This window comes from Triticum dicoccoides, chromosome 3A (assembly GCF_002162155.2).
Source record: "Triticum dicoccoides isolate Atlit2015 ecotype Zavitan chromosome 3A, WEW_v2.0, whole genome shotgun sequence".
Taxonomy (NCBI): domain Eukaryota; kingdom Viridiplantae; phylum Streptophyta; class Magnoliopsida; order Poales; family Poaceae; genus Triticum; species Triticum dicoccoides.
Genome location: NC_041384.1, coordinates 757,674,370 through 757,688,104, shown reverse-complemented (window position 1 = coordinate 757,688,104; position 13,735 = coordinate 757,674,370). Strand labels below are relative to the sequence as shown.

Below are 13,735 nucleotides of genomic sequence, written 5' to 3'. Positions count from 1 at the left end.
TTCTGTAAAAAAAATCATCAGGCACGGAGCTATCATCACTTTCCTTTCTCAACCACTGACGGGTGGGTCACCGCCATGCTAGTATGCCACATGGGCTTGACATACATTCAAATACGTAAGGAGGCACCGTATTTGCACACCCGAACAAGTTTGAGCACCAGTTTTATGTATTTTGCAACTTTAGGCATCAAACTAATTATGCAAGACAAGTTGAGGCACCTACGGTGTATTTAACTCTTTCTAAATTTGATGTTAATCAGTGAGGATCCTGGCCCTGGCTGGCTTGAGGGCTCATACTTCGGTTTTAGGTGTTTTTTTAGTCTTTTTAGGGTTTGTGTTATACTCAGGAAGCTATGACAACAACTTTCTCAAGATGGAATAAAGTTCTCTCCGTCTAGCTCCTGTCACAGGATTGCATCTCTCGTCATTGGAGGGCGTGTGAAGATGCGTCTGTGGCGAATCTTGCTGGATTCGGTCGGTGTTGCCTTTTGGCGGAATTGTGTGTATGTGGTCTTTCATTTGTCTATGTTCTTGTGTCTACAAGTTGGTCTGATCTACATTTCTCTTCATCAGGCAGTGGTTGCTATTCTGGTGCGCTGGTCTATTGGGCCCTTAGCATGACGACTTTCTGACTATCTACTATAGCAAGCTATGCCTGGGTCCAGTGAGGAAGGAGCGATGACGGCAACGCAGCTTCGGCTCGCTCCACTGCTTGTAGTTGTCGCTAGGTGATCTACGGACATGGATGCGATTTTTATTACTTCTTTTGTTCTTTGTACTGTCATGATGTTTGATGAATATATATAGAGTTTTGTTAAAAAAAATCAAAGGTCTAATAAAAACATATATCAAACAACCTGAAGCCACCACTGCGCACCTACAAACTCGACAATAGATATGCCATCACAACACCTCGCCATCTAGATCTTGGGGGTCATGACGAAGCCGCCCGAATGGCGTACCGGGAGCACATATCTGATCCAGCAGACCCTAACCGTTACCACATGCACATGCTTCAGAAGTCGCTACCACCATTGAACAGTTGACACATCTTCTGGATAGAGATCCGCATTATCCTTGCCAGGCCAGCTGCGACAACGCCAAACAACACCACCACCCCGCACTCATCCATCAAGATGCATCCGCCACCGAGACTCTGCTGTGCCATGCTGCCGAGACCCGCCGTCATCGATGTGGTGTTTAGGACACCGCTCCACCTCCATGCCCCTCCGGTGGCTACTCCACAACGATGCCCCCAAGAACAAGAACGTTGCCGAGTGTTGCCATTGTTTGATCTGGAACCCATACCAAGGGTTTTCACCGGAGTAGCCCGGGCGACCAGATGGGACGTGGAATGACTATGCCTTCATCAGGGTAACGGCGTGTAGACAACACTATCCCTCGTCATGACCGAAGTCCGCTCATTTTTCAACGACAGTCGGTCCTCCCCTTCCTCCCCACCTCACCGAGCAGAACAACGCCGGCCAGCAAAATGGACCAGCGGGAAGCAGTGAAGCATCCAAGACCTCGGAGCACCACCCGACACCACGCCAGAAAGTACCCTTGACACCAAGGCACCGTCCTTCCCACCACCACGACGATCGCATGCAAAGGCCTAGGGTGGGCCGCCCTTCTGCCGAGACCGTCTAGTTCATATAACAATGAGTCCGGTTGCATTAGGGTCGTTGCCTCTTCACTCTTAAGCTACCTCCATCCTAGAAGAGATGTGGTTGCTGTGATATTCCGGTGGGACCTGAGGTCATAACGCCCTATAACTTCTACTGTAAAATGTTGTATTCCATCGGCAGGATCTTTTTTTTTGTGGGAAATATTACTAGACTGTGGAGTTGTGGATTCTGCCCTGCAACTTCGTCACCATGTCCATTGATTCACACTGTCTGCTGTGAGCATGTGACTGTCAGCCGTCGTGTTTAACAAGGGACGTACAAACACATTTGGTACAAAGTCCTCGCGCCCTGGTCGTGACGCCATGGATGGATCTGCACCGGAAATGCATTTCCGTCCGTCCGTCACAGCTTGAATCATTGCTACATCGAATGGCGGTTGGGAAGGTTCATGGTGCAACCACACACACAATTTCGTGGCTGTTCATTGACTGGCATCGTTTAGTCAAGGACGTCAGGCCAGAGTTATACACCTTGTTGAAGTGCAGCATCGAGTCATCGACATCATCATTTGTCCTTGGGAAGACATGACAGACCAGCGTCTGTACACCATGTTGCAGTGCAGCATCCGTGAACAGCTTGATTTGTCCTTGCGAAGACATTCTTGATAGGAACAAAAGAACTCAAAAGTCTTGGTGCATGCATGCGGCGCTCACAGAGCGTGACCACTGGTCTGCAAATTTGGACCTTCACCGGTAAGTGAAATGCACAGTAAGCCTCCAATCAAACATTATTTAGAAAAAAGATTCAAATCTGTTGTAAAAAAGTTTATTAGAAGTACTCCCTCCGTCTAGGTGTGTAAGTCATCTTACGTTGTGCACCGCAACCAAGGTGGAGAGGAAAACGAAAAAACTTAATGTTTTTTTGCTAATTAATAGCATTGCATGCAATGAACTAATCATTGTATGTCATGTTTGGTAGTCTCAAGTCATTGAAAGCATGCGCGGCCCACATCTCTTATTGGTTGATATATCACAAAACAAGAAACAAGGAGGGAGTTAATGTACCGTGCCTAAATGTTTTGGGATTATTTTGTTTTTGTAAGGTGACTTAGGCTGGTCATAGTGGGGAGTAGCTTAGACTAGTGTCATATGCAAAGTAACATGATAGTAGTGTCATAGATGGCTTCATTTATTAGCTTGTAGACTCATCTTGTCTTGGGAAGCGCTTTGCTACAGTAAGATATTATGTTACCACCTCACATTAAATGCTTGCCACATAAGCAAAAAATTTTGAAGTGCACTATGTTACTAGCTAAATTACTCCCACTGTGACTAGCCTTACACACCTAGACGGAGGAAGTACAAAACATCTCAAACATAATAACAATTGTACTCAAGTAGACATCGACTAGTAAATGGCGAGGTACTCGACCTGACAACCAGACACACAATTTCATGACCGGCATCGACGAGTCAAGAATGTCAGGCTAGAGTTGTACACCGTTGCACTGCAGCACCGAAAGCATGAGCATCATGATTTGTCCATGCGAAGACATTACATGCCAGTCTTGTACACCGTGTTGCAGACAAATTATTGTCCATCGGCGACGTGAACATCATGATTTGTCCTTGCGAAGAAATTCTTGATGAGAACAAAAGAACTCAATGTCTTGGTGCATGTGGTGCTCACAGAGCCTGACGCATGCACTGAGACCTTTAGCTCAAACCAGTACAGGTACGTACTATAGCCCCAATCGCATGCACTGAGAAATTGTGTGTGATGACTAAGTTGCCTAAGGTTGAAAAAAAATAAACCGCGCGTGCCCCAATTTCAGTTACGTATGGTGCACAAACTCGCTGGGAAAGGCTAACAGTGTTGTTCGTAATAAGGCCCACACTGTTTTTTTTTTTTTTTGCATGGTACAATCGAAATCGCTCGCATACACGAGTAGACAATCAACCCTATGAACGCACGCACCTACACCCTACTCTTATGAGTGCCTCCGAGAGGCCGAGCCGGCAGATCAATTTGAGATTGATGAAGTCGCCATATATGCCTTTGTTGAGTTTAGTGGTAAATTTGTATTTGATATGATGTACTAATGTGTAAATTATAAATGTCAGGAGGACAAGAGTGTAAAGAAGGAAGATAGAGATAAGGAAAGGAATGGACGGCAGCTCAGGACGCCGCTCCAGTTCTCTGTATTGTGAACTCCTCTCTCAAATCCCCTCTCAAATCCCTAGTTGATTCACATCAAAATTCGTTCCTTTTTGAGGGATTCAACATGGCACCAGAGCAATTGGTCCTGGATCCGGATTTGATCTGATTAAGTTTGCTGCTCGTCGTGGTCGTAAGCGGCTGTCCGCTTTTGTGCGTGGCAGCCAAACTTCGCCAAGGTCGCCGTCGTCCTCGTGCGGGGCCGCATCTTCCGGCTGCGCTGCAGTGCCTTTGTGCCGCCGTCCTCCTGGCAGGCGGCATCCTCCTGCTGTTCCGCTCCACGTTGCCTTTGTGCTGCTCCGTTGCCGTCGTCGTGGTGTACAAGTCTGAACTCTAAAGTGTTCCTGTGCTGCACTAAGTAGGAACTGCCACGGACCAGCTGGTATTGCCTTTTCTCTCAATAAGGTAGAAGTGTTTTTAGTCCAGCAGCTTGTGGTGGATTGAATCTTCCTGTTTTGTGGTAACTCGGTGTAGAGAGGATTGAACTGTGTGAAGGATTGTAGCTGTTCGTTTTTTCCAGAAATACACTAATTGTTCAGTGGTCATGGGAGATACCAGTAGGGATTCCGGTATTGAGAAATTGTGTGAAAGTATGCAGCGTATGATTTCATAGCTGATGGAGCAGGCACAAACAAAGACAAGCAGTACTTCTGAAATTTTGAAGACCCTGGAACCCAATCCTGTCAGGTTAACTGGTCCGGGTGATTTTTTTAGCTGGTCTCGGAATGCCACATTGATTCTGGAGTCACATGGACTTCAGAAATTTTTGAAGGACGATGAAAAAAAACCAACGGATGTCACACAAGAGCAATGGGATCAGAATCAAAAGCGAGTTATGGTATGGCTGTTGGGGTCGATGGAGAAGACTGTTAGGGAACAAGTTGAAGGGTTTCAGTCTGCAGCTGAGGTGTGGACAAGCATTGAGAAACAGTTCTCAGGAAAATCGAACAAGATGCAAGTCAGTAGGATTTTTCATGAATTGAGGCAGATCAAGCAAGAGCAGAAGACAGTGACTGAATTTGCGGGAGAAATCAAGAAACTCTATAGAGACCTGGAGTATTTTAGACCATTTAAGGCACATGATCCCAGGGACGTACCCCTCCTTCGAGAGTGGTTTGAACCATTGTTGGTTCAGACTTTTCTTGATGGTCTGAACTCAGAGTTCAATCTCCGTTCCCAACTCATACAAGCCACAACAGATTGGCCTACATTGGATCAAGCCATCTCAAGTATACTTGAGGAAGAAACACGGCTGGCCAATCAGATCACAACTTCACAAACAAATGTTGATAGCAGAGCTGCACTATCTTCAGTTAAGCAAATTCAGTCTCCTGGTACTTCAAGAAATGAGCAAGCAAATGCTACTAGATTCGACTACACGAGAAAGCCTAAGATGGTGTGTGACCACTGTAAAAAACCAGGCCATTTGAAGAAGAGTTGTTTTGATATAGTTGGTTATCCTCCTGGATGGCAACCGAAACAATTTAACAGATTCACTAGTGGTGGTAGTAATGCAAGAAGACCAGATCGAGCTCATCTTACTTTATCTGGGGGAGAACGGTCTGCTGTAATAGCCCAAGCACTTGAAGAATTTAAAGGCAAACTTATGGCAAATACTTCAGAAGGCCCTGCTGAAGCTACATCTGATGCTCATTCTGGGAAAGGTACGAATAATTTTTTAACATCTTGGATAATTGATTCAGGGGCCACAAATCACATGACAGGCTCATCTAAGAACTTTTCATCATTTACCCCTTGTTCTGGAAGGGATAGGGTATGCATAGATGATGAATCCTTAGATCCGATAATGGGTTATGGGAACGTTAATTGTACTCCATCTCTGTCCTTAAGCCCAGTCTTGCATGTCCCTAATTTGCCAGTGGACCTCTTGTCAGTTAGTTCAATTACAAACTCACGTAATTGCAAGGCATCCTTCGACCCTCACTCATGTACATTTCAGGATCTGAAGACAAGAAGAAATCTTGGGACTAGAATTGAGCACGACGGCCTCTACTACCTTACCAATGCCTCCTCTCCATCTCCATATGCCCTCGGTATGATGAATAGTTTGACCACTGATGAATTTCTACTGATGCATTATAGACTAGGGCATCTGTCATTCCAAGCCCTTGGTCGCATGTTTCCATCTCAAGTTAAAAATTATTGTAAGGAGAAGCTTTTGTGTGATGTGTGTGAACTGGCTAAACACACTAGAACCAATTATCCTAGTAGTAATGAGAGAAGTAAGATACCTTTTGATGTGGTGCATTCGGATGTATGGGGTCCATCAGTTGTAACTGCCCTCATAGGGGATAGATATTATGTGACCTTCATTGATGGTTTTAGTAGGTGCACATGGCTGTACCTCCTAAAGCATAAATCTGAAGTTCTCCCTACATTCAAAGATTTTTTTAATATGGTGCATAACCAGTTTGGCATGAATGTGAAAATATTACGCTCTGATAATGGTACCGAATATATCAATGGTAAATTTAGTAATTTCTTGTCTTCTTATGGTATTATACATCAAACAACTTGTGTGAATACTGCAGAACAAAATGGGGTGGCAGAGAGAAAGAATAGACATCTACTGGAAGTTGCTCGAGCTCTCATGTTTATGATGAATGTGCCAAAATTCCTTTGGGGAGAAGCGGTCAAAACTGCTGCCTATCTAATAAACCGTATGCCTTCTAGAGTTCTGGGCCATAAGACTCCTATTGAATGTTTGTATGGCTCTAACTCATTTATTGTGCCACCAAAAATATTTGGATGTACCTGTTTTGTTCATGATTACAGGAGTTCAGCAGGAAAACTTGATCCAAGAGCCGTCAAATGTATCTTTGTGGGCTATTCTTCCACAAAAAAGGGATATCGGTGTTGGTCGCCTACTGAAAGGAGATTCTTTGTGAGTATGGATGTTACCTTTCACGAAAAAGAACCATTCTATTCCTTAAAAGGGAATGACAATGGTACAGGCAACAAGGGGGGGAATATCATAGGAGAGAGCAATGATAGGGGAACTGTAATAATACCTATTGGGGATATCATACGCTCAGAAGATGAAATCAAGGGGGAGGAAACTACCAATACAAATGTAGAAGGTGATAATACATTAATATCTGAAGCGTATGAAAATCTTTCAGGTCAAGAGGAGATGGAAACAGAAGATGGGGAAGGTGTACCTCAGGAAGTTGATGAACAAGTTGTGAATCAATCACAAGTACTAGAGGAGGCACCAACAAGTGAAGAAATGGCCCATGATGAGGGTGATGTTGAAGGTACTGAAACCCATATACCATCCTCTAGTACTAAAATAAATGATGAGCCAATTGCCTTACGAAAGAAAAAAGAAAAGTAGATGTATCCGCTCGTCTGAAGGATTTTGTTGGATATAAACATGATCTTGCAAAGTTTGTTTCGTATGACAGGTGTACTTCCTCTTTTAGGAGCTTTATTGCATCCTTGGATTCCATATCAGTACCTAAAGATTGGAAGGATGCAGTGAATGATCCTAAATGGAAAGCAGCAATGTTGGAGGAAATGAATGCTCTAGAAAAGAATAATACATGGCAATTGGTAGAATGGCCGAAGGGCAAGGAACCAGTCGGATGCAAATGGGTTTATACCATTAAGGGTAACCCCGAAGGTAAAATAGAAAGGTATAAAGCTCGGTTGGTGGCCAAAGGCTACACACAGACTCGTGGTGTTGATTATGAGGAAACATTTGCCCCTGTAGCAAAAATGAATACAGTAAGAACTTTGATATCTTGTGCAGCTAATCTTGGATGGAATTTGTTTCAGATGGATGTAAAAAATGCATTCTTACATGGAGACCTTCAGGAGGAAATTTATATGCATATACCACCAGGGTTCAACACGGTACAAACTAAAGGAAAGGTCTTGAAACTCCGCCGTTCACTGTATGGCCTAAAACAATCTCCTCGTGCGTGGTTCGGTCGGTTTAGAAAAGCTATGCTGAAATTGGGTTTCAGCCAGAGCAATGCCGACCATACTTTATTTTATAAAAGATGTGGTGGAAAATTGACGATATTAATTGTCTATGTTGATGATATTGTTATTACAGGAGATGATGATCAAGGTATTGAAAGAGTGAAGCAACATTTGAGGAACGAGTTCGAAGTCAAGGATCTAGGAGAAATGAGGTACTTTCTTGGAATTGAAGTCTCACGAAGCTCAAGAGGTATCTATCTATCTCAAAGAAAATATGTGCTAGATCTGTTGTCAGAAACTGGTATGTCTGGGTGTCGTCCAGCATTAACACCAATTGAACAAAACCACCGATTGACTAGTGAGTCAGGGAAACCTGTTGACCGGGAACAATATCAGAGACTTGTTGGCCGTTTGATCTATTTATCGCATACTCGTCCTGATATAGCTTTTGTCGTAAGTGTGGTGAGCCAGTTTATGCATAGTCCTAAAACTCACCACATGGATGCAGTAAATCGAATCATTCGGTATTTAAAGGGGTGCCCAGGTCGAGGTTTATTGTATAAGTCAAGTGGCAATTTACAAATAGAATGTTATACTGATGCTGATTGGGCCGGTTCATTAGATGATAGAAGGTCTACGTCAGGATACTGTACGTTTGTTGCAGGAAACATAGTTACTTGGCGTAGTAAGAAACAAAATGTTGTTGCAAGGTCCATTGCAGAAGCAGAATTCAGAGCTATGGCTCATGGAGTATGTGAAGTCTTATGGCTAAAAATCATACGGATGGAGTTGGGTCTATTCCAGGCAAGACCATTGATGATGTATTGTGATAATAAGGCTGCGCTAGATATAGCACATAACCCGGTTCAACATTGTAGAACAAAGCACATAGAAATTGACCGACACTTTATCAGAGAGAAACTTGACCAAGGAATAATATGTATGCATTATGTGAGCTCTTCAAACCAACTAGCGGATATTTTGACCAAAGGTCTCGCTGAAAAATTGTTTTCTAGCTTATGTAGCAAGATGGGGTTATATGATGTGTTTGCCCCATCTTGAGGGGGAGTGTTGAGTTTAGTGGTAAATTTGTATTTGGTATGATGTACTAATGTGTAAATTATAAATGTCAGGAGGACAAGAGTGTAAAGAAGGAAGATAGAGATAAGGAAAGGAATGGACGGCAGCTCAGGACGCCGCTCCAGTTCTCTGTATTGTGAACTCCTCTCTCAAATCCCCTCTCAAATCCCTAGTTGATTCACACCAAAATTCGTTTCTTTTTGAGGGATTCAACAGCCTTAGTAGTCGACGGGAACGTCTTCTCTCACTAAACGCATTGCGAGCACCAATGTCAAGTCTGGGACTTGAACTCTAGTGGACAGGAGATACCACTGTCCTCCTAACCATCAAACCACATGCTGGTTCGCGGCCACACTGTTGTTGAAAGATAATAACTATGGGTGATTAAAGTCAATTACACAAAGATAGACTTCGTAAACCATGTGCAATAGAACTCCCCCGTGACACCTCAGCGAGGCTGCTCGAGCAGAAGCTGAAGGGAGCGTCACCGGCACCCACTCCTCCCTCTCCTTCTCCTGCCGCCGCAGGCAAACGCCTCCAAGCAAAGCTTACTGGTGGCTGGCGGAGGCGGGAGCCTCTCACATGGGGCATTGGAGATCTGGTGGTCTAGCAAGGCTTGGTGTCACGCCGCCGGCATGCTGGCCTGGGACTTTGGCGGCCCGTCCTTCTAGGCACAACAATGGATTCCAAATGGTGTGGTGCGTTGTTGACTGGTGGCAGGATGTAGCACCCCGCAAAGCGACGTGGCTTGAACTCAGGCGGCACAACAACAAAGGCTCTCCCCCGATGTGGCTTGAACTCAGGCGGCACGTCTTCGGGCATGCTTTGCCGTGTCTCCCCATCGACAGCTTCTGGCCGTCGCATGGGCAATCGTGCCACTGAGCTAGAGGGCTCGGGCCGCTCAAATCTAGTTGTTGTCGGTTCCTTGTTTTGGCAGGCCCGACCTCATCTCACAAAGTGGTGTGATGGCGTTACTACCAGGCGAAATCCTTACGATGAAAAAGCTTGTGGGCGTTGTAACCTTCCGGAATGCGCCACGGAGGTATTAAGCTCCAGGGGTAACCTTGGATCTGGTTCTCTCAGGATCAAACCATAACTAGGCACCACATGTGATGTGTACCCTCTTTGGGCCATCGTTTTGTATATGTTCTTGCCTGGAGGGACCCGTGGTTGATGGGAGGTTGGCGCTGCAGCGATGCTCCGTTATTTCCATGTTGCCCTTTGTACGAGTCATGAAGATGATCTCTGGCGGTGGGTAGAGGCGATCCTCCATGGCGGTCTTGCTTTGGCGAAGGTGTTGCGCAATGGCAGTGCCGATGATGCTGTTTGTTGGTGCGAATGGCCCGGCCATGGTTACTCGAGAAACTACGGTCCTTTGTGGCGATGGCTGGTTTCTGAATATCCGTGCATTGCGTTCATTCCATAATGACCACCAGACCAGCTGTACGAGTACACTCCATGGCTTCCTTGCTGATGAAGAAATGAGGCCATTAGACTGCTCGATCCAAGTCCCCAGGGAGGTTGTAGCGGAGGATGGAGCGAGGCCCGGATGAAGGTTGCAGCGAGCGATGATATGTTGCCAAATTCGGATGGATACGGGGCAGGAAGCTAGCAGGTGCACGATATCCCCCATTGGCCCATTGCAAAGAGAGCAAGACGAATTGTGAGGCCAGCCTTTCCTCGCAAAGACATCGGCTGTGTTGCATCGTCCCAGCAGCGCCACGCAAAAAGTTTGCATTTGCCCGGTGCATCAGATTTCCAAAGGAATGCAGCTCAAGATGGCCGAGTGCAGCCCTCAAACTGAATCTTGTATGCCGATCTCGCTGTGTACACGGCGTCTGCTGTCCATTTCCATTGGACACGGTCAGGTTCTTGAGTTAATTGAATATTTTGGATTGCCTCCCACAGTTTCAGGAATTCCCTCGTCGCCTGAGCCGAGAGGTTGGCTTTTAGGTGCCGGATCCATCTGCTGTTCTCCAAGGCCTGCGCAACGGTGAGGTTTTTCCTGGTGCAATGTTGGAACAGTACCGGGAAGGTGTCCTGTAGATTGATGCCCTTATACCATGGCTCCTTCCAAAAGAGAATGCGGTCGCCCTTGCCCAGCTGGAAGTCAACAGACGCGTTGAACATAGATCTGACCGATGAGTCGATAGGCAACTCCAGCCCCTGCCATGCTTTGGCGCCGTCGTTCCAGGAGAGCCACAGCCACCTCATCCGTAGGGCGCGGCTTTGGGCTGTCAGGTTGGTGATGTCGAGCCCTCCAAACTCCTTTGGTCGACAGACAGTACCAAAGTTGACGAGGCATTTGCCTCCGGCCGCCACCTCACTGCCCTCCCAGAGGAATCCACGACGAACCTTGTCGATCAGCTTAGCCAGCCACCCAGGTAGTATCAATGCGAGCATTTGAAAAATCGGCATCGCCGAGAGCACTGTCTTGACCAGATCCAGCCGCCCATCAAGGGAAAGAAAGGCAAGCTTCCACCCCTTCATCCTTGCAATGAACTTGTCGCAGATCGGCTGTAGGTCATTCTTCTTTAGCTTCTTGTCCGTCAGTGGCATGCCCAGATAAGTGCAGGGAAATTCTTTGATGGGGCAGCCCATGTCCTGCAGCAGTTGTTGGAGGTCGATCCCATTGCAGCAGATCGTGGAGACCAAAGATTTTGCAAAGTTGGTGTGTAGGCCCGTAGCTTCACTGAAGAGCTTGAGAATTTGTGCCAGTGCCAGTACCTCCTTGCGGCATGGGTTGATGAACAAGATTGCGTCGTCTGCATACAGCGAGAGCCTGAAGGGTAGTTGTTGACTGCCGATCGGTCCCAAAATCCTGGCCGTCACCGCCTTGTTGATGAGCATAGCAAGGCAGTCCATGACCAGTACGAACAGTAGTGGTGATAGTGGGTCTCCCTGCCTCAGTCCCTTCACTGAATTGATCGGTTCAGATAGATCACTATTGACCAGGATCCTTGTCGAAGAGGAGCTGAGGAGTGCTGACAAACAGTTGGCGAATCCTCTCCCAAAACCTCTTGCAGCAAGCAGCTCAAGAAGGAACTCCCATGAAACGGTATCGAAGGCACGTTGGATGTCTAGCTTCACCATTATCGCCGGCGTGTTCGCACGCCGGAGAGCTTTGGCCAGCCCGCTGACGTAACAGAAGTTGTCGTGGATGGCACGCCCTTTGATAAACGCATTCTGGCAAGGGCCGACCAGATCATTCATCCGGCGCTGTATCCTCGTGGCCATAATCTTGGTGATTAGTTTGGCGAAGCTACAGACAAGGCTGATGGGTATGAAGTCTTTTGTGGTCAGGGCCTCTGCATTCTTTGGGAGGAGGATCATAGTAGCTTGGTTCAGCCGATGCAGGTGCATCGATGCGTTCGCTTGTACGGCCCGGACATCCCTTGTCAGATCCTCTTTGATTATGGGCCAACACCGCTTGTAGAACAAGCCCGTAAACCCTCAGGCCCTGGGGCACTGTATCCATCCAACTCCTTGATATTCACCAGGATTTCTTCCTTCGTGATAGCCTCGTACATCTCTTCAAGGTTTAGTCTTGTGTATCCAATCCTGGACAGGTTCAGTTTCCTGGAGCGGGGTTCCTTTGCTCCGAAAATAGGCTCGAAAAAGGAGTGGAAAGCCTTCACTTTTACGTCTTGGTCTGTGATGATCAGCCCATCAACCTGTAACTTGATGATGAAGTTCTTTCTCCTTCTGGCTGATGCTTTCGCTTTGAAGAATTTTGCGCATGCGTCTCCCTCTTTAATGCCCTTCACTCTCGATTTCTCCCGCCAGATGGCTCTGTCAAGCGCTGCATACCCTGGCCTCTGCATCTTCAAGGCGGCACGGAGTTGTCTCTCTGCTGTTGACAAGGGTCGAAGATCCATGGCCCGGTCAAGCTGGCCAATGATCTCGCTTGTAATGGCCGCTTTCAGTTTGATGTCGTTGCAGAATTGGCCTTGCCATTTTTCAGAGCTTTAGCTGTGGCCGCAAGCCTTCCTGCAAATTGGCCGACCAGATCCCCCGACATCGGCGCCCCATGCCAAGCCCCTTGAACTACCTCGTCGAAGCCGTCAAGTTTCACCCAGTGGTTCTGGAATCTGAATGTTCTGCGCTGACGGAAAGCAATCTCACAGTTGAGGAGGAGAGGACAGTGGTCGGATATGTCTGAGGATAAAGCTTGGAGCATGCAGTTGGGCATTGCCTCCTCCCAGTCTCCATTGATGAGAACTCTGTCCAGCTTCACCATCATAGCGTTTGCTTGCTCGTTGCTCCACATATATCTACGGCCATGGAGATATAGGTCCTTCAGTTGAAGTTCATTGATGAAGTTTCTGAAGACTATGATGCAGCGTCTGTTGATCCTCTGGTTGTTCTTGTCGACTGCGCCGGCGATGAGGTTGAAATCGCCGACCAGCGCCAGGGCAGTGCCATTGGGGATACTGCCCTGAATAGTGTCTTTGAGCTCCCGAAGGAATGCAATCTTTTCCTCCCAGATCTGCGGACCATATACCCCAATCACACCCGCTGGGGTTCCCTTGGCATCTTTTCCCACAGCCGCCACCGTGTACCCCTGAACTGCAATGGTGGTCATGGAGTAGTGGTCGCCCTTCCATGCCAATAACACACCTTCTCTTGACCCAACAGCCGGCAGGTATGCAAACTCAGAGAATTCTGTGCCACAACATTGGTTCACCATGGCTCTGTCGATGAAAGATAGCTTTGTTTTTTGTAAACATACCAGGGATACATTGTTCTGGTACAGCACCTCCTTAACTACAGTTCTCCTAGCCGGGTTGTTCAAACCCCTCACGTTCCATACAATCCAGTTGTTTTCCATAGGTAAATTGCTCGACTAACGGCAGCCT

General features: G+C 46.7%; 1 protein-coding gene across 1 annotated transcript; it reads left to right on the top strand.

Moving 5' to 3' along the window:
• Positions 1-4,701: 4,701 nt before the first annotated feature.
• Positions 4,702-5,899, top strand: LOC119273308. The gene is made up of 2 exons (XM_037554513.1): positions 4,702-5,509; positions 5,806-5,899. Exons 1-2 carry the CDS (start codon positions 4,702-4,704, stop codon positions 5,835-5,837), a joined length of 840 nt encoding a protein of 279 aa, XP_037410410.1. The 3' UTR covers positions 5,838-5,899.
• Positions 5,900-13,735: the final 7,836 nt, after the last annotated feature.